At 38.8% G+C, this 24,279-nt stretch overlaps 1 protein-coding gene across 1 annotated transcript in view; it reads right to left on the reverse strand.

Annotated features, from left to right (window-relative positions):
- The window catches only part of CFAP54 (cilia and flagella associated protein 54), a 295,241-nt gene that overhangs the window by 85,377 nt on the left and 185,585 nt on the right, over positions 1-24,279 (reverse strand). Inside the window, exons 48-52 of the mRNA XM_064590760.1 lie at positions 17,627-17,680; positions 11,959-12,166; positions 9,792-9,871; positions 8,039-8,208; positions 288-393 (exon numbers count right to left, since the gene is read on the reverse strand). Coding sequence (XP_064446830.1) covers positions 288-393; positions 8,039-8,208; positions 9,792-9,871; positions 11,959-12,166; positions 17,627-17,680 — 618 coding nt within the window. The remainder of the gene's footprint in view (positions 1-287; positions 394-8,038; positions 8,209-9,791; positions 9,872-11,958; positions 12,167-17,626; positions 17,681-24,279) is intronic.

The following is a 24,279-nucleotide window of genomic DNA, read 5'->3' on the forward strand; positions in this document are numbered from 1 at the left end:
CTTAGTTATTATTACATTCAATTCCATCAGTTCACAGATGAGATTTAAATGAAAAGTTAAAATTTTTAATTAAAAAAAAATTTTTTTTTAAAGTTTAAGGGACTTGCCCAAGTATACCACTAAATGAAGAGCATAAGTGGGGCTTCAACACTTACCTTTTTACTCTGAATTCAAAGTTTTTTCTACTTTACCCCTTTATTTCATCCAAATAATTAGACAATTTCCTAGCATGCTAACAGTTATTATATAGTAAGTATTGTAAAGAGAAACATTAAATTCATACATACAGAAGCTCCTGGAGAGACAGAATTCTCTGTGTCATCTTGTACTCCCTTCCTTTTAAAAAGTTTTGAATCCTGGAGAAGTCTAAGCGTAGAAAATACTATTGCAGCACTAAAATAGAAAATATATTTTAAATCTCATTAGTACTGACAATCTCATTAATAAAATGAGCACATATGCATTTCATATGTATCACAATGTGGTTCTCCAGTCTTTCAAGGTTATAGAACTTTGTTACTTAAAGCTATACATTTGGAAACTCTTACACTAAATTATTGCTTAATCAGTGTCTAGAAGTACCAGAAGGCAGATGTACTAAACTAAGAAAACCGAAGTTAGGAGACAGGAATTCTCCTGACTTCCTGTTGCTCCATACATAAGTTTGTCTGCACTTTAAACCAATTTATAACTGATATCACACTTCTTCAAAATACTTAATAACATATATCGAGAGACTTCTTTTGAAAATCTATTCCAAAATGAAATCCAAAATGCGGAACAAGCTGTATACCTGAAGATGCTTTGTAGCATTATTTTATAACATGGGAAGAACTGGGCGAAAGCCAAATGGACAATATACCTATCTACCTAAGTCCCCACTTGAATAGTTAATAATCATATTTAACAGGTGTTATAGGTTGAACTGTGTCCTCTCAAAAAAAAAAAGAAAGAAAGAAAGAAAGAAAGGGGGCGCCTGGGTGACTCAGTTGGTTAAGCATCAGACTCTTGATTTTGACTCAGGTCATGAACCCAGGGACATAAGACTGAGCCCCATTTTGGGCTCTGCACTCAGCAGGGGTTCTGCTTGAGATTCCCTCTCTCCCTCTCCCTGTGCCCCTCCCCCAATTTAGGTGCATTCTCTCTCTCTCTCTCTCTCAAATAAATAAATAAAATCTTTTTTTTTTTTTTAAAGGTATGTTGACGTCCTAACCCTCAGTACCTCAGAATGGAGGTAATCTGAAATGATCAAGTTAAAATGAGGTCATTAGGGTGGACACTATTCCAATATGACCGCTGTTTGTATAAAAAGGGAAAATTTGGACAGAGAGACAGATATACACAGAGGGAAGGTGACACGAAGACACACAGGGAGAAGACAGCCACGTGACTGGAGTGGTGCCTTTACAAGCCAAGGAATGCCAAGGATTACGGGCAAACACCAGAAGGTACATGAAGCAAGGAAAGCTTCTCCTCTAGAGCCTTCAGATAGAACCTGGCCCTGCTGACATTTTGATCTTGGAGCACTGACTCCAGGACTCATGAGACAATAAAATTCTGTTGGTGCTCTGTTATGGTGGCCCTAGGAAACTGATAGAATAGGTTAAAAGCAGGTCCCCTGGCTTTTGCCTCCTACACCAAACCTGCCCTTCTTCCCTTGTTTTCCATCCCAGAGGGAGAGTCCAGATCACCATCGCTTCCTCACTAACTCATGCTCTATATTCAATCCATCAGCAAGTTCCGTCAGCTTCACCTTCAACATATGGGTACCAGCCAGCAGCTCCTCACCTCCTCCAGGGCTAGTGCCTTCATCCAAGCCACCATGATCTCCAGGCTGCACGAATGGGAGCTTCCTGATCGGCCTCCTTCTCTGGCTCTTGTCCCTGCAGCCCTGTTCTCCACACAGCGGCCACAGCGACCCCATCAAGAGGCAAATCAGATCCTACCACCTCCCTCCATATATATTTCAGAGGCCCCCTGTGTCCCTGGACTGTGGTCGGTACACTTCTTCCTATGGGTCAGTTACTGAGGTTTCTGGCCGAGTATATGCTCAGCTTCATACGTGTCCACAGATGCTTGTGAAAAGGTACAGTGTTTGTAGGTTCCCAGAGTGTGTACATATGCTCAACTTTTAAATTATATTTTTAAACCCTCTTCTTTTTTGTCTATATGTTGTATTAAAAGCTGAAAACAGGGGCACCTGGGTGGCTCAGTTGTTAAGTGTCTGTCTTGGGCTCAGGTCATGATCCCAGGGTCCTGGGATCGAGCCCCGCATTGTCCTCTCTGCTCAGCGGGAAGCCTGCTTCTCCCTCTCCCACTCCCCTTGCTTGTGTTCCCTCTCTTGCTGTGTCTCTCTCTGTCAAATAAATAAATAAAATCTTAAAAAAAAAAAAAGCTGAAAACATTGTGCTAACACACATATTCTGTCCACAGAGATTTTCTCTTTTTTCTTTTTTTCTCCACAATCCTTTAAACAAACAATAACTGGCATTTACTGAGTGTTTACCACCTGTCAGGTGCTGTGTTAAGTGTTTTGTGTGAATTACTTAATCTCCACCACAAACCTACAAGGTAGATACTATTATCATTACTTGATAGATCAGGAAATAGAGACAGAAATATTAAGTGCCTTGCCTAAGGTGACACAGCTAATAAGAAGAGGCAGGATTAGAACCCAGGCAACTGGCCTGAGCCTGCACACTTCACTGCTGCCGATAGTGTGGCCTCCGTCTTTCCGCAGTTCTAACAAGTTTGGTTTGGTTTTGGTATACTGTTACTCGTTGCCATGTTTATGGCGGCTACATAGTCATTGTTGACTGCACCCTTCATCAACACAAAGGCCCTCTCTGTCCACTTGACTGCCTTTTGCTTTACATTCTACTCTGCAGACTTCATGAAATAGTATCATTCTGAGGATCAAATGAAGTATTTGTTTTTTCACTTGTTCTCCTATTGGCAAGGAACAAATCTAAGGGCTGTGGATACAGTTGCTGCCTTCACGGAGTTGACCTTCTTGTAAGAGTGGGGTGTGCTTAGCACATAGGAGTACTTAGCAGATACATGATGCTCAGTGCACACTAGCTGTACTCATTTCGTGTATCGAGTGGGCCAGGCATATGGGGGGGAACCAAGCTGATTTTCTTCTATGTTAGTAACTAGAATATAAAGCTTCCTGCAATTATTGAATTTTAAATTCCCAAGATTCTACTGAGTCATTAAAATGGTTTAGATATTTGTAGAATATTTTCTAAGGTATGATTTGTGATTATATAACCTTACTGGTTTTTACTTAAAATAAAACTAAACAGGGGCACCTGGGTGGCTCAGTTGTTAAGCGTCTGCCTTTGGCTCAGGTCATGATCCCTGGGTCCTGGGATCGAGCCCCGCATCGGGCTCCCTGCTCCACGGGAAGCTGCTTCTCCCTCTCCCACTCCCCCTGCTTGTGTTCCCTCTCTTGCTGTATCTCTCTCTGTCAAATAAATAGATAAAATCTTTAAAATAAAATAAAATAAAACTAAACAAACAGCAAGAAAACAACAAAAGATGTAACACAGAATGAGTACGTATATGGGAATGCAATTTCCTCTCCCTGACACCCTTCCCCACTCAAGCGTTCACACCAGTTTCGAAGGCCCCTTGTTTCCTGCGCAGCTTCAGAGGTGAGCACTGTATGGTTCCGAAAGGGCCCGGGAAGAAGGACGGACGTGGTGCCCACCTCATCATTCTGATTCTGAAGGCTAAATTCTGACTTCAAGAGAAATGAGGTATGAGGTTTAGAATCTTGCTAACCCAAAAACTTAATGAATAAAATATAAACATGCTAGTATATCCTAATCCTCCTGGTGCCACGTAGGTGCACAATGGAAAATTTCTAGTTTCTGCTCTCCACCAGAGAGACAGAAAGTATAGGAGGATTACTCACTATAAACACTCTGAAATCCCCAAGGAAGGAGGTTTCATTCTGACACAAAATTAAAAGGCTCAAATGTTATCCCATTTAGACAATAAATCAAATATAAAAGAGAACGGAAAGGAACTTATTAAAAAAAAAAAAAAGATAGGACTCTGAGAGAGGCATCCCTAAAAGAAGTAGAAATACAGTTGGAATAACTTTGATCCCATTTATTTCTTATTAACATTCATGACAAAAATGGTCAGTTTGTTCTCATAAAATCCATGCAGCTCACTCTACCTGTCACCCTAGGGAATGTGCCTTTCAGTTTCCTTGACACATAATTTTATTAGAAGTATCATAAAATGCCAAGCTAACCATCATTTGGGAAAGGGACTGTCCAACACTCAGCAGTGCCCAAACCGAAGCTTGTGGGGGGTAAAGTTCACATAAGAAAAACTCATTCATCTTGACAGTAGGCTTCCCCAAATGACAACTCCACTGCAAAAAGGCAATAACATCAAACTCTTTGCAGGTTTTGTCCCAAGGGCCAGGTTCATGTATTTAAAATAGGAGCGATTCTGATACACTTGCACATTATTTGCGTATGTCTATCTGGTTTTCAAATTAAAGTTCTACAATGACATTCCTTTCTGTGGCCATTTTGTAATTTTATTTTCTTATTTCCTTCTTCCTTCCTAAAAAAAAAAAATCACTCATGTCTTCCATGGGTGTAAGACATGTGGAAGGCTGAGGATGGAAGGTAAACAGCAAGAACCATTTTCTGGGGTGGCTATTGCTCTCTAAAATAGTCTGGAGAAGAGTTCCATATTCTTCTACAGGAAATCATATAGTCATGTTTTAGAGGGAGAGGGAGATGATGTATTTACATATATATATATGTATATATATATGCAAAGCATATATTTTCTATTAATAAATCACCTAGTAAAAATTCCTGTTCTTCAAATTTCAAAAGGGAAAATGGTACATTATTATGCTAATAAGCCCATTTACTATCAATCAACTACCACTGTATTTTTCTTAAAAATAGCTACAAATGTAACAATCCTCTGAATCAGTGTGTCTCAAGCTTTTTTGTTTAGCTCAGCAGTCTTTATATCCTTAAAAATTATTGAGAATCCCCAGAGCTCCATCAATATTTACCATATTGGAACTTAAACTTCATTACTATTTATTAATTCACTTTAAAATAAAGACAATAAACCCATTACATGTTCACATCAATAATGCATTTTTATGAAAACATCTATATTTCCCAAAACAACAACAAAAATGGTGAGAAGAATGCATCATTTTGCATTTTTGCAAATCTCTTTACTGTCTGGCTAAATAAGAGAAAATCTACCTAATAGAAGACTTTCATATCTGTTTCTGTGGTCTGTTGTGACATATTGTTTTGATTGAAGTATATGAAGAAGACTAGGCCTCACAGAGATAGCTGTTGGAAATAGGAAGAGTATTTTCATATCCTTTTAAAATAATTGTGAATATTCTTCTTTGATATTATACCAAAATGTGACAAGTGATAGTTTTTTAAAAGTCTTTTGCAGTGTGAAAGCTAATACCACACGCTGATGAAATTTCCTCCTCTGTTACATTATAACCTATTGGTCTATCTTGTTACCCAGGATTTTGGAACATTATCCACTGGTGATTTGGAAAATATTAACTCCCTGATTATGCAAATCCCCTTGATGTTGAAACATTTCTTTATATAATTTTTAAAAATGATGCTTGTTAATCTTAATTACCACCAATCTCATCAGAACAATTATATAAGCATTAGAAAACTGTCAAGCTCATGGTGACAAATAGAAATTTTCCAAAACTCTCTTTTCCCTACAAAAGTTCAGATTTTATCATTAGCAACAAATACTATTTGTTGTTTTCCTAGAAGTGGCATGTTCATTTTGCTCATTTTCAATAAAATGCCTGTCAAATACCCAAGTCTGAAAAACCAGTTTGTCAGTTGGTTTTTCAAATAAAAACGGTGTTCCAAGAGACAAACTGCTTGTTTGGCTCTCATTTCAATCACGTATGTGTTCTTCCCCAAGACAACCATCAGACTTTGGTATGCAGCAAAGATGCTTTAGGTGTATTTCCCATTTAATATTTCCACAGAATATTAAATATATATTCAAGGATAGGGATTTATAAATGTAACAGATTCTACTGGTTCATCAAAGGCATTCTTAAATGAAACTAGGCCTTTTTTTTTAGGTAGGTTCCATGCCCAGTAATGAGATTAAGAGTTGGATGCTAACCGAGAGCGCCACCCAGGCACCCCTGGCTTTTTTTTTTTTTTTTTAATTGCAAGTGTGCAGCAGTAAAGAATGCAACGATCACTAGTATGGTTTGGTGCCACTGGTGTGATTCCCAGTGAGATGCCAGGAGCATTGGTGCAAATAACAACACAATGAAGATGGTGAATGACATCGTAGTTTTGTTATAAAAATAGTTCTGGGGGCGCCTGGGTGGCTCAGACGGTTAAGCGTCTGCCTTCGGCTCAGGTCATGATCCCAGGGTCCTGGGATCGAGTCCCGCATCGGGCTCCCTGCTCCTTGGGAGCCTGCTTCTCTCTCTCTCTCTCTCTCTCTCTCTGTCTCCCATGAATAAATAAATAAAATCTTTAAAAAAATAAAATAAAATAAAATAAAATAAAATAAAAATAGTTCTGACCATACAGTTCCCCCTGAAAGGGTCTTGGAGACTCCCCTCGAAATCTGCAGACCACATTTTGAGAGTCACTGCTCCAAAATGGACTAAATGGATTTTTATCACTGTTTAGAAACCACAAAAATTATAAATGTCCAAAAATCTACACTGCTCTAGCATAAAATCAAATTTAGATGTGGTTAATCATGGGATGGTCTTCGGTCAAGGCTCACACTGATAAGACGGTTGTATGTTTCTAATCAAAGCAAAGTGAGATTTCTGCTGAATTGATTTCCCCTTTGCAAAAGCTACAGCTAGGCTTCTCCTTTTTCTCACAAAGAAAGCAGCTAGGCTTTCTTATCTGCCTGCCCAGATGTGGGGCAGAAGGGGGAGTGGTGGGGCTTGAAAGCTGTCAGCCATTGAACATCAAATTGGAGACATACTCTTTATTATAACCATACAATTTTAAAACGATAGCTCCTTCTCCTCCCCCTGTCTCTACTCCCAATATCTCCGTATCATGTATCATTTGTGACCATACTATATAATTTACTTGCTTATTAAGTTCATAGTTTATTGTCAGCCTTTATTACCTCTTATAAACTCCATGAGGGTAGGGTTGTTCTCAATATTGTTAAATATTTTGCCTATATAGTATATATCCAGTATTGGGATATTGATATATCTCAAGAACCTAGAACGTTAAGTAACTAGCATATTGTAGGTCCCCAAAATCATTTTTTGAATGAATTAATGAATGGTATGATAATAAACTTGTGCATTATTCAAAGAATCATTACTGAAATGTCAGACAGCCGCATGATAGAGGTATTTACCACAAATGACATGAGAAGTTCTTGAAAATATAGGTCTATATATTTTTTATTATCCCACTTAATTGTTTATATATCTTTCAGCATATGGATACAGGAACTATATTCTATTCATCTCTATATCTTCAGTGTCTAGATCAGAGCCTAACAGTGAAGTAGTTAAAGGATACTGGTTGGGTAAATGAGTGAATCAATGAACAAGTCAAATGAAAGATCTGACACTAACAATTGCATAACATTTAAATAATCATCTACCCAAAACTGTTTCTTAAATGGTTTAGTAAAACATAATTCAGAAAATGTTACTTTTTAATAATAGAGCTTGTTTTTAATATTAACTATACTGCAGTTAAAATAAAAAAATAAAAAATACATAAATAAATAAAATTAAAAAGCAAAGCTCTCTTAATTTGTTCATTCTCTGTATAAAACATCCTAGCTGTATGCTTTAATAAAGCAATCATTTTGTTTAGAACTGTAGTTTTAAGGGTAATAATATATGAAAACTCCCCTGAAAAAGAAAATACAAGTAAGCTCTATTAATACTGGAATTTATAAAACGCACATAAGATTTAGGTATATTTGACAAATTAGGGTGAGGAAGAAATTCTCTTCTGTGCCTGAAGAGACTCACCTGTATGCCGCCCGGTGTCTCTGCAGGGCGATTGCCGCCAGCTGAAGCCTGGCTTCCACCACAATCTCCAACTCACCAGCAGAACACTGAGAGAGGTTCTTGTGGCCTGGATGCTCTATCTCTGACACAAGAACGTTTAGTCTGCCCTCAGCTTCTGTCAGGAGAATTGACTAAAGAAAGAGCACCACACAATCACGTAAGTCCAGAAACAATACAAGTAATATCTCACCCTTATTCATCCAGGTGTTTTTCATGTGCTGAGAAAAGTAACAATGAATGGAAGACCAGATAGGAAATTTGAACATAATCATCAGAGAAGCGTGCTCAGCAAACAGGAAAAAGGCAATAGGAAGTGGAAAGGAGAGTAACGGCAAGAGTAAGCATGTATCACAGTTACCCTTTATTGTATGCACAGCCAGTGCTCATTACTCACAGTATTTAAACTCTTCTATAAAGTGACTGCAAATACTGAATTAGCAAATACTGAAGCATTGCTCCTAGAGGTAATACAAGGATAGGTTCCTGTGGGCCTCGGGTCACAACATTTTTGCCAACTGATTCACACATAACTTTGTTTAATGTGTGCTTATATTTAAGGACACATTATTTAATAAATACCATAAATTCACTAACCTTGAACTAACAGCTCTAAAACTCAAGCCTGACGTTTATCTAACACATTTATTTTCTCCATAAAGCACATCACAGCCTTCTTACATTTAGGAATACTAAACAGTATTTCAGCACTATGCTTAGGGGCCATTTCAAACAGTGAAATCACCAACGAAAAGCACAAAAATGCAAAAAAAAAAAAAAATGTGGCAATAAATAGACCATGGAAAGGATACTTGTTTACAGTATGAGGGTAGAAACAAACAGAGCACTGCCTTGTCCAACTCAGCTGGGAATGTGTGTGTTGGGCAACTCAAATTTTTCTGTGCTCTATGATGTTCACAAATGACCACAAATGAGCCACGAGTATCAATACTGGAGTTATAAGTAAATTTTAGCAGATAGGCAAATTAGCAATTACTGAATCTGGGAATAATGAGAATTGGCTGTATTTCAAGTTAAACTATGGTCATCTAATTGGTAATGTGAAGATAATGAGATTTTACAATTGACAATCAATAGTAAATAGCAGCCTGGCATGGCAGAGGAGAATGGGACCAGCCAATCTTTCAAGAAACAGGTCTCTAAAAACTTGTTTGTACAGTAAATATTATATAAGTACTAGGACACCTTAGTACAATGGTTAAGAACACCATCTGTATTTTATTAGTTGCGTGGCATTAGTGAATTTTTTTCTAAGCCTCAATTTTCTCATGGTTCAGCACAACATAGTTCAAAAATGATTAATACCTACATCACAGAGGTGTAAGAATTAATCATGCAAAGTGCCTGTCATGTAGTAAGCACTGAATAAATGGTAACGGTTTGTGTTGCTGTTGTCATCACTCTTATTATTAGGAAATGAGAAACAGGGCGTGGAATACTCAAATCTCATCAAATAATGAATCATATTTTCCACAGTGCCTTAATCAGGTTGTAAAGTCAAAGTCTGACAACCTCTGGGCATCTAATTTTCTCATGAGAAGTAGGCTCCATCTCTCGCCTCAATCCATGCTTATGCAAGAAAAGCTACTCGGTCTCCTGAGAGCAAACACAACCCTGAAAGCGAGCCTGTCCAGGGCCTATTAGTGGACATTTTGGTAACCAATTTAGTATGATTTGAAAAATCTTCCAAACTTACCTTCACTGTGCTAAAAGTGAAGTCATCTTTCATTTTTACAAACTGACCAAGTGAGCTTCCATCATCCTTTAAATATAGCTCTGTAAGACAGAAAATTTTGGAAGAACCAAGGATATCTGTGGTTAACTTAAATATTAATTCTAGTTTACAAAACTCATCATGAGTTGAAAACCATCCATAAATTTCATATTTTAAAAAACCCACAATGATAACTGGAAATACTATTTTATCAAATGGTCCCTAAATATCATATATTCAAAGATTGAGGATAATTTTTTACAACACATCAGACAATTCTGAAAGGATCTTTAGGATGCTTGATGATATTCTTTAAATTACTGGCTACTGATACAGAGTAATGGTTCCTCCCCTGGACCACTGGGGAGGACCCTTTCAGGTCCCCAAAGTATTTTGGGTCTTCCAGATATTTATAACATTTCAATAAGATCTCCTTGGAAATGTCAGTTCTATTGATTTGCATAAGCCTCTCATACTAAGAGCAGAGAGTGAGACCATTTGAAATAGCACAGTCCACTAGATCCACAAGTATCTCAAAATACCGAACCACAATCTGAAGGTTGTCCTTATTCTGAGCCAGGGAAAACTGAGATAATTGAGATCACAGACTCTGCCTGCTTTAGTAAACCTGACTTCTAGAATATAGGAGAGAGAGAAGAAAAAAAAAAAAAAAACCACGACTGGGAATTACTGCAAAAAATACCCACCTAAAGAGACTAAACTTGTCAAGGAAGAAAAGGAAGTCTAAAATAACATGGAATTGAATACCCTTGCCTTCCCCTCTTCTTCCAACTCCTACCTACCTGGCTCTTCTCCTAAAATAGGGGGCTCTGGAGTGAGAGGTCAGCTGAGTATGAAAGAGGGCTTAAGAATTGGGAAAGGCCCAGCAGAAAGATCTAGGGCTGGGTTTTCTCCCCTAAGGGAGAAACTAAGGAAGAGACAGAGAAAGATAGAAATAAATGCCTGGAGACTGGTATGAAAGAATCCTGGGAGATATATCTGAACATGAGAGATGCTAGGAAGAGTGTGATCCACATTTTCCTTCTGCTCTCTCTGCCTCTGAGTGACCCTGGTGCTTCTCTGTGTGGCCCTCCCAGGTAGTAACCTCCTCCTCCTCTTGGAGGGTTAAATAACAAACTAGGTTTTTAGTGGCCATCATCTCCTGATCTGTTGGCCTCATCATACCCAAATAATAATAATAGGAGTTACATTTTGAAACAGAGCCAATATTACTCCAGTATCCAAACTGGACAAAGATACCACAAGAAAAACTACAGACCAGTATCTATAATGAATAAGGATGTAAAATTCTTCAACAAAATACTAGCAAATGGAATCCAGCTACATATAAAAAGAATTTATACACCATGACTAAATGGGAGTTAGCCCAAGAATGTAATTACTTTATTACACCATATCAATAGAATAAAAAAAATAGAATCATCTTAATAGATGCAGGAAAAGCACTTAATAAAATCCAGCACCCTTTTAAAATAAAATCATTCAACAAACCAGGAATAAAAGAGAAATTTCCCTGCCTGATAAAGAATATCTATAAAAAATCCACAGTTAACACCATACTTAATGGTGAAAAACAAACTATTCTTAGGGCAACATCCAAAACAGTTGAAAAATACATACATACGATGACCTACAAATCCCATACATGGGCATCTTATCCCATAGAAATATACATTATATGATATGGATATGTAACACTTCAACACTGTTCCCTAGAAATTGATGTGAATGCACATCAACAGGAGAATGGTTGAATAAACAATGATATTCACAGCATAGAATACTATATAACCAGAGGAGCAGAACAAACAAAGCAGTTGACTTGAAGTGGTTTTAGTGAAGTTTTTCTGGGTAAGAAACACAAGATGCAGAAAAATGTAAAATATGTCATTTTATAAATAAATGACAAGTCCTATTTTGTACATATATATATGAAAAAGTATATGAATACTGACATGTATGAATGGATATGGATACGCATGTACCTGACATGTGCGTCATGAAGTGAGATTAGAGAAAAATATGGAATATATACTAGACTGTTCATACGGATTATTGGGAGTGGAGTGGGAACAGTTGGAGGAAGAGGAGAAAGGAAAACAAGCAAAAAAATAAAACAAAAGATTACCTTTCAAGTTTGGGAGGTTGGCTCTACTCTTCTCAGAAGTAAGTCCATGGTAGATTGTTTTCATCGAATTTTCTGGGACACAATTTATTGTTGCAGCCACACTTATTAAAAAGTATGCTTTAACAAAAGAAAACTTATTTAAAAGATGTTCCTGGCCAAGTGTAACCAGAATTACAGGCAATCCTTTACTAATTAATTCATCAAGTGCCTAGAAAAGAAATGAAACAAAGAAGAAAACAAGGCAAATCAGTAAAATACTGTTTTCAGGTAATATTAGTTTTCATCCCCTTTTGCATTCCTCATTTGGTGTTAGATGATGGAATACAGGATAGACACGATGTACCATAAGTGACAGGTCTATCGCAAGAGACCTGTAACGTCAGAACTATCCCAGCGGTTCTAAGTGCCTCCGCCCCTCCCCACCAGTTTGTGACCTGGCTTCATGAGCCCAGCCCTGCCACATAAGGAGTGAACCTGGTGCTGAGAGCAAGGGAGGGAACATCTTATCAAAATAAAGAACCCACAAAAGCTCATCAGCCATGCACGCCCGGCTGTTCTGCTTTCACATGAGTAAATTAGAGGTACTAGGACAGGAGCGGGGAGAAGAATGGGTAGACAAGCATACTCCCTACCCAGCTTAGATTCCAAGCTCAATCATTAGAACTCTGCCTTGTGTACACCCTATTAACTCCCTGGTCCCTCTCCTGTGCATATACACGTCCTTGGCAAAACAGCCATGGTTTGGCTGGACCTTCTTTAGGTGTGCACACTGCAGCTGAAGAAGACTGAAGAAAAGCATGCAGTCAGGCTAAGCCATCCCACTTTAAGATCCGGACCAAACCTCAGTGCTACTTGGTCATCATTCTACATTTTCCCAGTCCATTCACTCTCCCTCTCTCCTAGACAACTATTTCAGGCTCTTTCTGTTTCTAAACCCTGACCCTTCCTCCCCATGCTCCTCCCAGCTAATGACCTTGCTTCTTCTACTTAAGAGAGAAAACTGAAGCAGCCAGAGTAGTGTCCACAGACCCTACAGCTCCATCTCTCCCACCTACCCAAGCAACTGCCCTGCCTCCCTTCCTGCCACTTACACCATGGATCCTCTCCCCACTGGTCTACTCAGTTATTCTCTCCTACATCATAAATGTCCCCTTGCTGCAGACATTCTCATCAGCACAAAGCCATGCTGTCTTCTCTTCCATCTTAAAAAAACAAAAATTGTCTATACTTTGACCTCCTTCTCCAGCTACTACCCAAATTCTCACTCTCCTTTATAGCAATGATTTAAAGAGTTGTCAATATTCCAATTTCTCTCCTTTCATTTGTTTTTAAACCCACTCATTTCCTACACTAAAACCCTTTAAGGTCACCAATGGCCTATACTTGCCTTAAACCAGTGTTCAATTCTTAGTCCTCATAAGCCATGTTATTTTTAATCTAAGACATCATTATCTTATATGCCAATTAAACCATCGCAGGTCCTCAACTATAAAATGCATTCTAATTTCAGAGCTATTAAATGTGAAAAAAGATCTTGTTTAAGACTCAGTGAGTTGTGGTGCTTGATTCATCTGCAAAATAGGACGCTATTAATCAATTCCTCTTTTGAAAATGTTTCTCTTAGCTTTCAAGTCACCACATTCTCTTGGTTTCTTTCCTATCCTGTCAGTCATTCCTTTTCAGTCCTTGCAGCTTCCTCTTCTTCTCCTACATTTTTGAACACCAGAGTGTCCCAGGGCTTGGTCCTCTTCCCTTTCCTTACTCCCTCCGCCTAGATGATCTCTTTTTTTTTCCCCTTTAGATGATCTTAAACAGGCTCATGGTTTTAATTTCATCTAAATGCTGATAAAATCCTGAGTTTTTCTTTCCAGCTCCAATCTCTCTTCTAAAGTCAAACCAACTTCTGACTCAAATAGTCCACTTGGATATCTAAGAGATATCTCAAACTCAACATGTCCAAAACTGTATTCCTAGCCTCCTCACAACCACACACACACACACACACACACATACACATGCACACACACACACTCACACTAAAATATAAGCTCTATGAGGGCTGGGAATTTGTCTGTATTGTTGATTGACTGATGTGTTTGATTGACAGCACTGAAACAGTACCTAGCACACAGTAGGCTCAATAGATCAGCTAAAGTGATCCCTTTAAACAGGTAGATCAGGCCACCCCTCTGCTCTAAACCTTCCAGTGGCTCCCCATGCTGTTCAGAAAAAGAACCCAAGTTGCAAAGACCCTACAAGGCTCTCCTCGAGCTGGCCCCGTTACCTCTCTGACCGTCTCCTACCACTTCCGCATCATTCACAGGGCTCTTAGCCACACTAAGATGCCCCTCACCACCTCACCAAGCTAGGCAATCCTGCCTCTAAGGCCTTTGCACTCACTGCACTCTCTTCCTAGATGGTTCCTAAATTTCCAGATTTCCTAAACTTGCACTGTTACCTGTTCACAAATGCCACGTCAGTGAAGACTAACCTGATTACCTCATTTAAAATTACAACCCCCAACCTAGCCCCAAGCTCCCAATCCCCTTTATGTGCTTCTGGGCTAATTTTCTCCCTTACCATGGTTCACCTTCTAACTTGCTATATAATTTACTTAATTATAATGTTTTTTCCCACTAAAATTTAAGCTCTCTGAGGGCTTGGAGTTTGTCTGTTGCTGACTGAATGATGTATTCCTTTGACAGCACCAGAATAGTGCCTTGCACACAATATGCTCTTATTAAATATTTGTTGGATTAACAATATTTGTTAATTAATAATTTCGGATGTTGGGGCTGTCTGTTCTAAAAGAGAGGGAAACTATTTGCCTTATGTGAATTAAAAAAGAAAAGTCTCATTGTTTGGGAGAGTTTGAGGCAACATTGGCAGTGAAGTCTATTGCTGTTGTTGATTCTCTACTCTCTTCTAAAAGGTGAAAATCACTACCCGCAGAAGAACCAGACATGGAACCACACTGAGCCTGAGCAGGCAACAAACTGCGTACTAGGAAAATGGCTGACGTTCTCTATCAGGGGGTGGCGAGGGGAGAAACTTCAGATTGGTTGGGGGTGTAAGGGGAGGGGAGAAGGTTTCTCTTCTCTTTTTTCTCCCTAGCAAACAGTGTCTTAATGAGCCTTGACAATTACACACAAACACTTGAGAATCAAAAGAAGATTAATTAGTAATGCTACTTAACACTCATTTCTCTCCCTCTATACAGAAAATATAAAGTGTAATTTGAAGAGTCTTAAGCAGACCAACAGTTCTGTTTTAATTAATTAGCTAATAGAAATCGGCTTTCCATTTTACTGTCAGTTTCTTTTTGTTTAAAAAGAAATGATCAGGCAGACATTCTCTTTATACCCAAAAACACTCCTTAAAAAAGTATTTTTAGGATGTTTTGGAATTTATGACTGGAAAGAAATAAATATTCTTAAACATCCGAAGGTCTTGGAACAATGAAACAAAATATGAATATGTATCTTCCTAACACCGATTCTTTCATTGCAGGCAACTTGCTTATAAATCAAAACAAATTTTAAGGCCAAACAATGAATCATCTGAAGCATAATTAAAAATGAAGTTTGTGGAATAACAAGAATAATGGAAAAGTAGTAAGATTACATTTAATAAAAGGTGGCTATAATGCCTATCAAAATTATGGAAGATAAAACTAAAGCAATATTGAGAAATGTTTCTCAAAATTGTTTAATAAAAATATCTTACTTAATGAAACAGAATGCTGTTTCCTAGCATTTAAAAAAATTAAAACTACGTGCACCTGTCTCTCTACATTGACTAACACCTGGTTGTGTGAATGCCTTACCTGTTTGTAACCCCTTAACCATGGCTGCACTACCACTCCTCCGTTCTAACACTTTCTAGTGGACAAACTGACAAGACTCCTAAGATTTAAAAAAAATAATTTCAAGATATTTAAGTGCTACATGGCATGGATGGAGCTAGAGAGTATTATGCTAAGTGAAATAAGTCAGAGAAAGACAAATGTCGTATGATTTCACTCACATGTGGGATTTAAGAAAGAAAACAGATGAACATGGGGAAAAAAAAAAAGAGAGAGGCAAACCATAAAGCAGACTCTTAACTATAGAGAACTCACTGAGGGTTGCTGGAGGGGAGGCAGGGTGGGGGATGGGCTAAATGGGTGACAGGGATTAAGAAGGGCACTTGTGATGAGCACTGGGTGTTATATGTAAGTGATGAATCACTAAATCCCACTCCTGAAACTAATATTATACTATATGTTAGCTAACTAGAATTTATATAAAAACTTGAAACAAACAAAAAATACATTTAAATGCTACTAGGTTATCAAAAGCTTAAATCCTAATCATTCAATTACTGACAAGAACAAACGTATTGAGATGGGCAGTCTAGTCTTTTCTATGTAAAGAATACTGGGATGTTAGAGGAGTTTCTTATGAAAAGGCCATATGGGGGTGCCTGCATGGCTCAGTCAGTTAAGCGGCTGCCTTCAGCTCAGGTCATGATCCCAGAGTGGAGGGAATCAAGCCCCATGTCAGGCTCCCTGCTCAGCAGGGAGTCTGCTTCTCCCTCTGCCCCTTCCCCCTGCTCCTTCTCTCTCTCTCTTAAATAAATAAATAATCTTTAAAAAAAAGTTTAAAAAAAAAACAAAATGTCAGGCGCCTGGGTGGCTCAGTTGGTTAAGCGACTGCCTTCGGCTCAGGCCATGATCCTGGAATCCCTGGATGGAGTCCTGCATCGGGCTTCCTGCTCGGCAGGGAGTCTGCTTCTCCCTCTGACCCTCCCCCCTCTCGTGCTGTTTCTCTCTCTCTCTCTCTCTCAAATAAATAAATAAATAAAATCTTTAAAAAAAAAAATGTCATACTAAAACCTTCCATTAGCTAGCACTACAGTGGTAAGTATATTGCAGTATGAAAATGTGTCAAACCGTTCAAACACCTTAAATTTATACAATGTTATATGTCAATTATGTCTCAATAAAAATTTTTTATTTTTATAATTTTTTTTATTTTCAATAAAGGAAAAAAAGAAAACCACTGACTGAGAGAGGCAGTCTCAGACTGGAGAAAGGATGTGAGTAAAAGCAGTATTGAACAAGTGAGCTAAGAGCAAAACACACAAAATCCTTTTCCTACAATCGAAGTCAGCCATTCTCGTCTAGGTAGTCAAGATAAATATTAAAATTAGATACTTGACATGGCTAGATAAACAAAATGAATACATATACATAACTGAAAAATTTACAAGTAATAACTGATATTTGCTCAATTTGAAAACCAGATCAGTTTCGGTCCAATCCTACCTTGGGCCTCAGCATTGGGAGATTAAATCCCATTATTAGAAATAGAAGAGCATATTATGTAGGAGATTTTCTTTTTCTTTTTCTTTTTTTTTAAGATTTTATTTATTTATTTGACAGAGAGACACAGCGAGAGAGGGAACCCAAGCAGGGGGAGTGGGAGAGGGAGAAGCAGGCTTCCTGCTGAGCAGGGAGCCTGATGCGGGGCTCGATCGCAGGAGCATCTGCTTAACGAGTGAGCCACCCAGGTGCCCCTATGTAGGAGATTTTCAAAAACAAGGGTTACACCTACTAAATAGATTGAAATGACTAAAAGTTATCCTTCCTAAATATCCAACATTTATAAAATATTGTTATCCTTACCTGTATATTTTCTTTACTAGTAAGAGGTTTTCCTGAGTCAAATGATTGAAATATCTGTCAATATACAAAACATTAACATTAGAAACAAAAATATTAGTTTTTATATGAAACTGATAATGTGTCCTAAAAGTATTTTAAAAATAATTTTTATTGTAAAAGTAATACATGCTCTACTCAGAAAAGCAAGTATAGAATAAAGAAGAAAGTAAAAATTACACATAAGTCAACTTCTTTTAGGTTGTCAATGTTAATATTTTGATGTCTTTACTACCAATTTCTTTTTTATGTATTCTAAATTTTTACTTATATGTATTTGTATTCCTTTTCATTAAATATTATATCATACTCATTTTTCCATGCCATTAAGTCATTTGTAAACCTCAGTTTTATAGCTAGGTAATGTTCAATCCTATGAATGAAGCATAATAACTTAATTCCTTTCCTTTTGTTAGACATTGAGGGGGACTAATTCCCACTTTCATCCCACCATTCAGCCCTAGTTTAAGTAACACGGGTGGCTATTTTGTCTGTATTTCTGATTATCCTCTTTGGATAGATTCCTGGGAGCAGAACTGCTGGGTCATAAGAGTATTAGCACTGAGTATTAGCATTTAGAAGAATCTTTGCCAGTTTGAGATAAAATCATATTACTCTTCAGAGTAACTCTTTTTGTGGTTCTTTTCCTTTGTTGTGAATGACCTGTTATATGTTTGGCTCTAAATACAATGTTACATTAGGAAACATTCCATTTATTTGCCACAGGAGATGTATCTTTGTATAGGGTGCATTCCTTTTGGTACAGAAGGCCCTTTTTTGAAGATGTCAATACTGATGCTCCACCCATAACCTCTCTGTCACCTCGAAGTCACCAGCAGCTTCTGTGGATAGGTTATTCACATATGGACAGTATCCTACTTCAAGTACCTTATTTCTTTGCTTGAGGGCGTTCTGTGGCCACAGGAGTATTCAGGAGAGGCTGGGAGTGCAGGGAGCAACCCATTCCAATAAGCATAAGATTGTTCTCCCTGGTCTCTCTGAGGGCCCGGTTGCCCACGCAGGGACATTCATGCTCTCTGTGATGGTTCTCCTCCCTTCCGATCTGACTTTCCCACACACTCACCATTCTCCTTGGAATCATCTCCCAAATATACTACTTGCTCCCAATTCCTTGTCTTAGGATCTGAGGGATTTGAGGGACCTCTAAACCAAGACATCACATATAGCTCTTACTGGAATAAAGTGTTGTTAAGTGTTAATTTTTTTTTTCCTTTTTTGAAGATATCCTGTATCTTCTCTAATCCATTGAAAAGTGAATAACTGAATCCAGGGGAAGACCTTTGGCGATATAATTGGAAGAGAGTTGATGATGGGACTTTAGATTTGGCAATAAGAGCAGAATCCCAATACAAGTATCATGTTAAAAGATAGAGTTTCTGAGGAGAAGGAAAGATGGCGGAGGAGTAGGGGACCCTGTTTCAGCTGGTCCCCGGAATTGAGCTGGATATCTACCAGACCACTCTGAGCACCCATGAAACCAGCCTGAGATGTAAGAAGATCTGGATCTCTACAAGCAGAATATCGCAGGTGGTTGGTTTTGAGGTACGAAGCAGGGAGCCCTGATTCCACGGGCAGATATCGGAGGATAAACGGCAGCAGGAGGGTGCCTGGCCGTGGGGATCCGACACCGCCGGTGAGCAACAGCCTCGTGAGCTGGGGACGGGGCACAGACTCGCAGACTGGTGGGAGGGGAAGGACTTTAGGGCAGCCCCCTGGGCGAAAATGTGGAGCAGCAGGGTCGCGTGTGCGAACTGGGAGTGGCTGATGGTTTTAGAAGCACAAAGGGCAGAGACGTGCTCCCACCTGGAGGCAGGACTGGGGGCGCTGCGGAGGGGCGAACAACCCCGGCCACTGCAGTTTATAGCAGGACGGACAGAAACGGAGACGGTGTGGCCTGGAGAGCTCAATGAAGAACAGACTGCGGTCTCTCTGCTCTGAGGCAGAGGGTTGGAAATGGTCTCTTCTGCTCTGACTCACAGAAGAGACAAGGAAAGCCGCCAGAGAACAAAAGCCCCAAAAACTGATTTCCGCTGAGCCCATCCTCTGCCACAGGGGGGCAGGGCAACTCCCCCCAAACAGGGTTGCCTGAGTAACAGCGCGGCAGGCCCCTCCCACAGAAGACAGGCTGGGAAAACAAGAGGCCAGCAACCCTAAGGTCCCAAGAAAACAGGTGCATCTTGCTTGGGTTCTGGTCAATAATTTGGACTCTATACATTCCCTCAAACACCCATCAACAGAATGACTAGGAGGAGGAGCCCCCAAAATAGAAAAGACTCAGAGTTTATGACTTATGCTGCAGATTTACAAATGGATGCAGATATAACCAAGATGTCAGAGATGGAATTCAGGCTAGCAATTGTGAAGACAATGGCTAGAATGGAGAAATCAATTAATGGCAACATAGAGTCTCTAAGGGCAGAAATGAAAAGTGAATTGGCAGAACTTAAAAATGCTATCAATGAGATCCAATCCAATCTAGATAATCTAATAGCTAGGGTAAAGGAGGCAGAAGAACAAATAAGCGACCTGGAAGACAATATAATAGATAAAAAGGGAAAAGAGGAGGCCAGGGAAAAACAACTCAGAATCCATGAAAATAGAATCAGAGAAATAAGTGACACCATGAAGCGTTCCAATGTCAGAATAATTGGAATCCCGGAGGGAGTGGAGAGAGAGAGAGGGCTAGAAGATGTATTTGAGCAAATCGTAGCTGAGAACTTCCCTAATCTGGGGAATGAAACAAACATTCAAGTCCTAGAGGCACAGAGGACCCCTCCCAAGATCAAGGAAAACAGGCCAACACCCCGGCATGTAATAGTAAAACCTGCAAATCTTAGAACCAAGGAAACCATCTTAAGGGCAGTTAGGGGGAAGAGATTCCTTACGTACAGAGGGAGGAACATCAGAATAACGTCAGACCTATCCACAGAGACCTGGCAAGCCAGAAAGGCCTGGCAAGACATATTCAGGGTACTAAATGAGAAGAACATGCAGCCAAGAATACTTTATCCGGCAAGGCTTTCATTTAGAATGGATGGAGAGATGCAGAGCTTCCATGACCGGCAGAAACTGAAAGAATATGTGACCACTAAGCCAGCCCTGCAAGAAATATTAAGGGGGGTTCTATAAAAGGAGAAAGACCCCAAGAGTGATCTACAACAGAAATTTACAGGGACAATCTATAAAAACAACGTCTTCACAGGCAACATGATGACAATTAATTCATATCTTTCAATAATCACTCTCAACGTGAATGGCCTAAATGCTCCCATAAAACGGCACAGGGTTGCAGATTGGATAAAAAGACAGGACCCATCCATATGCTGTCTACAAGAGACTCATTTTGAACCTAAAGATACATCCAGACTGAAAGTGAAGGGATGGAGATCCATCTTCCAGGTCAGCGGACCTCAAAAGAAAGCTGGGGTAGCAATTCTTGTATCAGACAAATTAGATTTTAAACTAAAGTCTGTAATAAGAGACACAGAAGGACACTATATCATTCTTAAAGGGTCTACCCAACAGGAAGATCTAACAATTGTAAATATCTATGCCCCCAACATGGGAGCAGCCATCTACATAAGCCAACTGTTAACCAAAATAAAGAGTCATATTGATAACAATACGTTAATTGTAGGAGACCTCAATACTCCACTCTCAGCAATGGACAGATCATCTAAGCAGAAAATCAACAAGGAAACAAGAGCTTTGAATGATACATTGGACCAGATGGACCTCATAGATATTTAGAGAACATTCCACCTTAAAACAACAGAATACTCATTCTTCTCGAGCGCACATGGAACTTTCTCCAGAATAGACCACATACTGGGTCACAAATCAGGTCTCAACCGATACCAAAAGATTGAGATTATTCCCTGCATATTCTCAGACCACAATGTTTTAAAACTGGAACTCAATCACAAGAAAAAATTTGGCAGAAATTCAAACACTTGGAAGCTAAAGACCACTCTGCTCAAGAATGTTTGGGTCAACCAGGAAATCAAAGAGGAACTTAAACAATTCATGGAAATCAATGAGAATGAAAACACATTGGTCCAAAGCCTATGGGATACTGCAAAGGCAGTCCTAAGGGGGAAATACATAGCCATCCAAGCCTCACTCAAAAAAATAGAAAAATCCAGAAATCACCAACTAACTCTACACCTTAAAGAACTAGAGAAAAAGCAACAAATGATGCCTAAGCCACGCATTAGAAGAGAAATAATTAAAATTAGAGCAGAAATCATTGAATTAGAAACCAGAAACACAGTAGATCAGATCAACAAAACTAGAAGTTGGTTCTTTGAAAGAATTAATAAGATCGATAAACCACTGGCCAGACTTATCCCAAAGAAGAGAGAAAGGATCCAAATTAATAAAATTATGAATGAAAGGGGAGAGATCACAACTAACACCAAGGAAATAGAAACAATTATTAGAAATTATTATCAACAACTATATGCCAATAAACTGAGCAATCTGGATGAAATGGAGGCCTTCCTGGAAACCTATAAACTGCCAAGACTGAAACAGGAAGAAATTGACAACCTGAATGGGTCAATAACCAGTGACGAGATTGAAGCAGTGATCAAAAACTTCCCAAAAAACAAGAGTCCAGGGCCTGATGGATTCCCTGGGGAGTTCTACCAAACATTCAAAGAAGAAATAATACCTATTTTACTGAAGCTGTTTCAAAAAATAGAAACAGAAGGAAAACTTCCAAACTCATTCTATGAGGCCAGCATTACCTTAATCTCCAAACCAGGCAAAGACCCCATCAAAAAGGAGAATTTCAGACCGATATCCCTGATGATTATGGATTCCAAAATCCTCAACAAAATCCTAGCTAATAGGATCCAACAATACATTAAAAGGATCATCCACCATGACCAAGTGGGATTTATCCCCAGGATGCAAGGGTGGTTCAACATTCGCAAATCAATCAGGATGACAGAACACATTAATAAGAGGAGGGAGAAGAACCATATGGTCCTCTCAATTGATGCAGAAAAAGCATTTGACAAAATATAACATCCTTTCCTGATTAAAACTCTCCAGAGTATAGGGATAGAGGGAACATTCCTCAAGTTCATAAAATCCATCTATGAAAAACCCACAGCGAATATCATCCTCAATGGGGAAAAGCTGAGAGCCTTTCCCTTAAGAGCAGGAACACGTCAAGGGTGCCCACTCTCGCCACTATTGTTCAACATAGTACTAGAAGTCCTAGCAACAGCAATCAGACAACAAAAAGAAATAAAAGGTATTCAAATTGGCAAAGAAGAAGTCAAACTCTCTCTTTTTGCAGACGACATGATACTTTATGTGGAAAACCCAAAAGACTTCACCCCCAAATTACTAGAACTCATACAACAATTCAGTAATGTGGCACGATACAAAATCAATGCACAGAAATCAGTTGCTTTCTTATACACTAACAACGCAACTGTAGAAAGAGAAATTAGAGAAACGATTCCATTTACAATAGCACCAAAAACCATAAGATTCCTCGGAATAAACCTAACCAAAGACGTAAAGGATCTATACTCTAGGAACTACAAAACACTCATGAAAGAAATTGAAGAAGACACAAAAAGATGGAAAAATATTCCATGCTCATGGATCAGAAGAATAAACATTGTTAAAATGTCTATGCTACCCAGAGCAATCTATACCTTCAATGCCATCCCGATCAAAATTCCAATGACATTTTTCAAAGTACTGGAACAAACAATTCTAAAATTTGTATGGAATCAGAAAAGACCCCGAATCACCAAGGAAATATCGAAAAAGAAAAACAAAGCTTGGGGCATCACGTGGCCCGATTTCAAGCTATATTACAAAGCAGTGATCACCAAGACAGCATGGTACCGGCACAAAAACAGACATATAGACCAAGGGAACAGAATAGAGAACCCAGATATGGACCTCAACTCTATGGTCAAATAATCTTTGACAAAGCAGGAAAAAACATGCAATGGAAAAAAGACAGTCTCTTCAATAAATGGTACTGGGAAAATTGGACAGCCACATGCAGAAGAATGAAACTCGACCATTCTCTAACACCATTCACAAAGATAAACTCAAAGTGGATGAAAGACCTCAATGTGAGACAGGAATCCATCAAAATCCTAGAGGAGAACACAGGCAGTAACCTCTTTGACATCGGCCACAGCAACTTTTTTCAAGATACATCTCCAAAAGCTAGTGAAACAAAAGCAAAAATGAACTTTTGGGACTTCATCAAGATAAAAAGCTTCTGCACAGCAAAGGAAACAGTCAACAAAACAAAGAGGCAACCCACAGAATGGGAGAAGATATTTGCAAATGACACTACAGATAAAGAGCTGGTATCCAAGATCTATAAAGAACTTCTCAAACTCAACACCCAAAAAACAAATAATCAAGTCAAAAAGTGGGCTGAAGAGATGAAAAGACACTTCTCTGAAGAAGACATACAAATGGCTAACAGACACATGAAAAAATGTTCACCATCATTAGCCATCAGGGAAATACAAATCAAAACCACATTGAGATACCACCTTACACCAGTTAGAATGGCCAAAATGGACAGGGAAAGAAACAACAAATGT

This window comes from Mirounga angustirostris, unplaced genomic scaffold (assembly GCF_029215605.1).
Source record: "Mirounga angustirostris isolate CCGP_5_RB_7025 unplaced genomic scaffold, mMirAng1.0.hap1 SCAF_5, whole genome shotgun sequence".
NCBI classification, from domain to species: Eukaryota; Metazoa; Chordata; class Mammalia; order Carnivora; family Phocidae; genus Mirounga; species Mirounga angustirostris.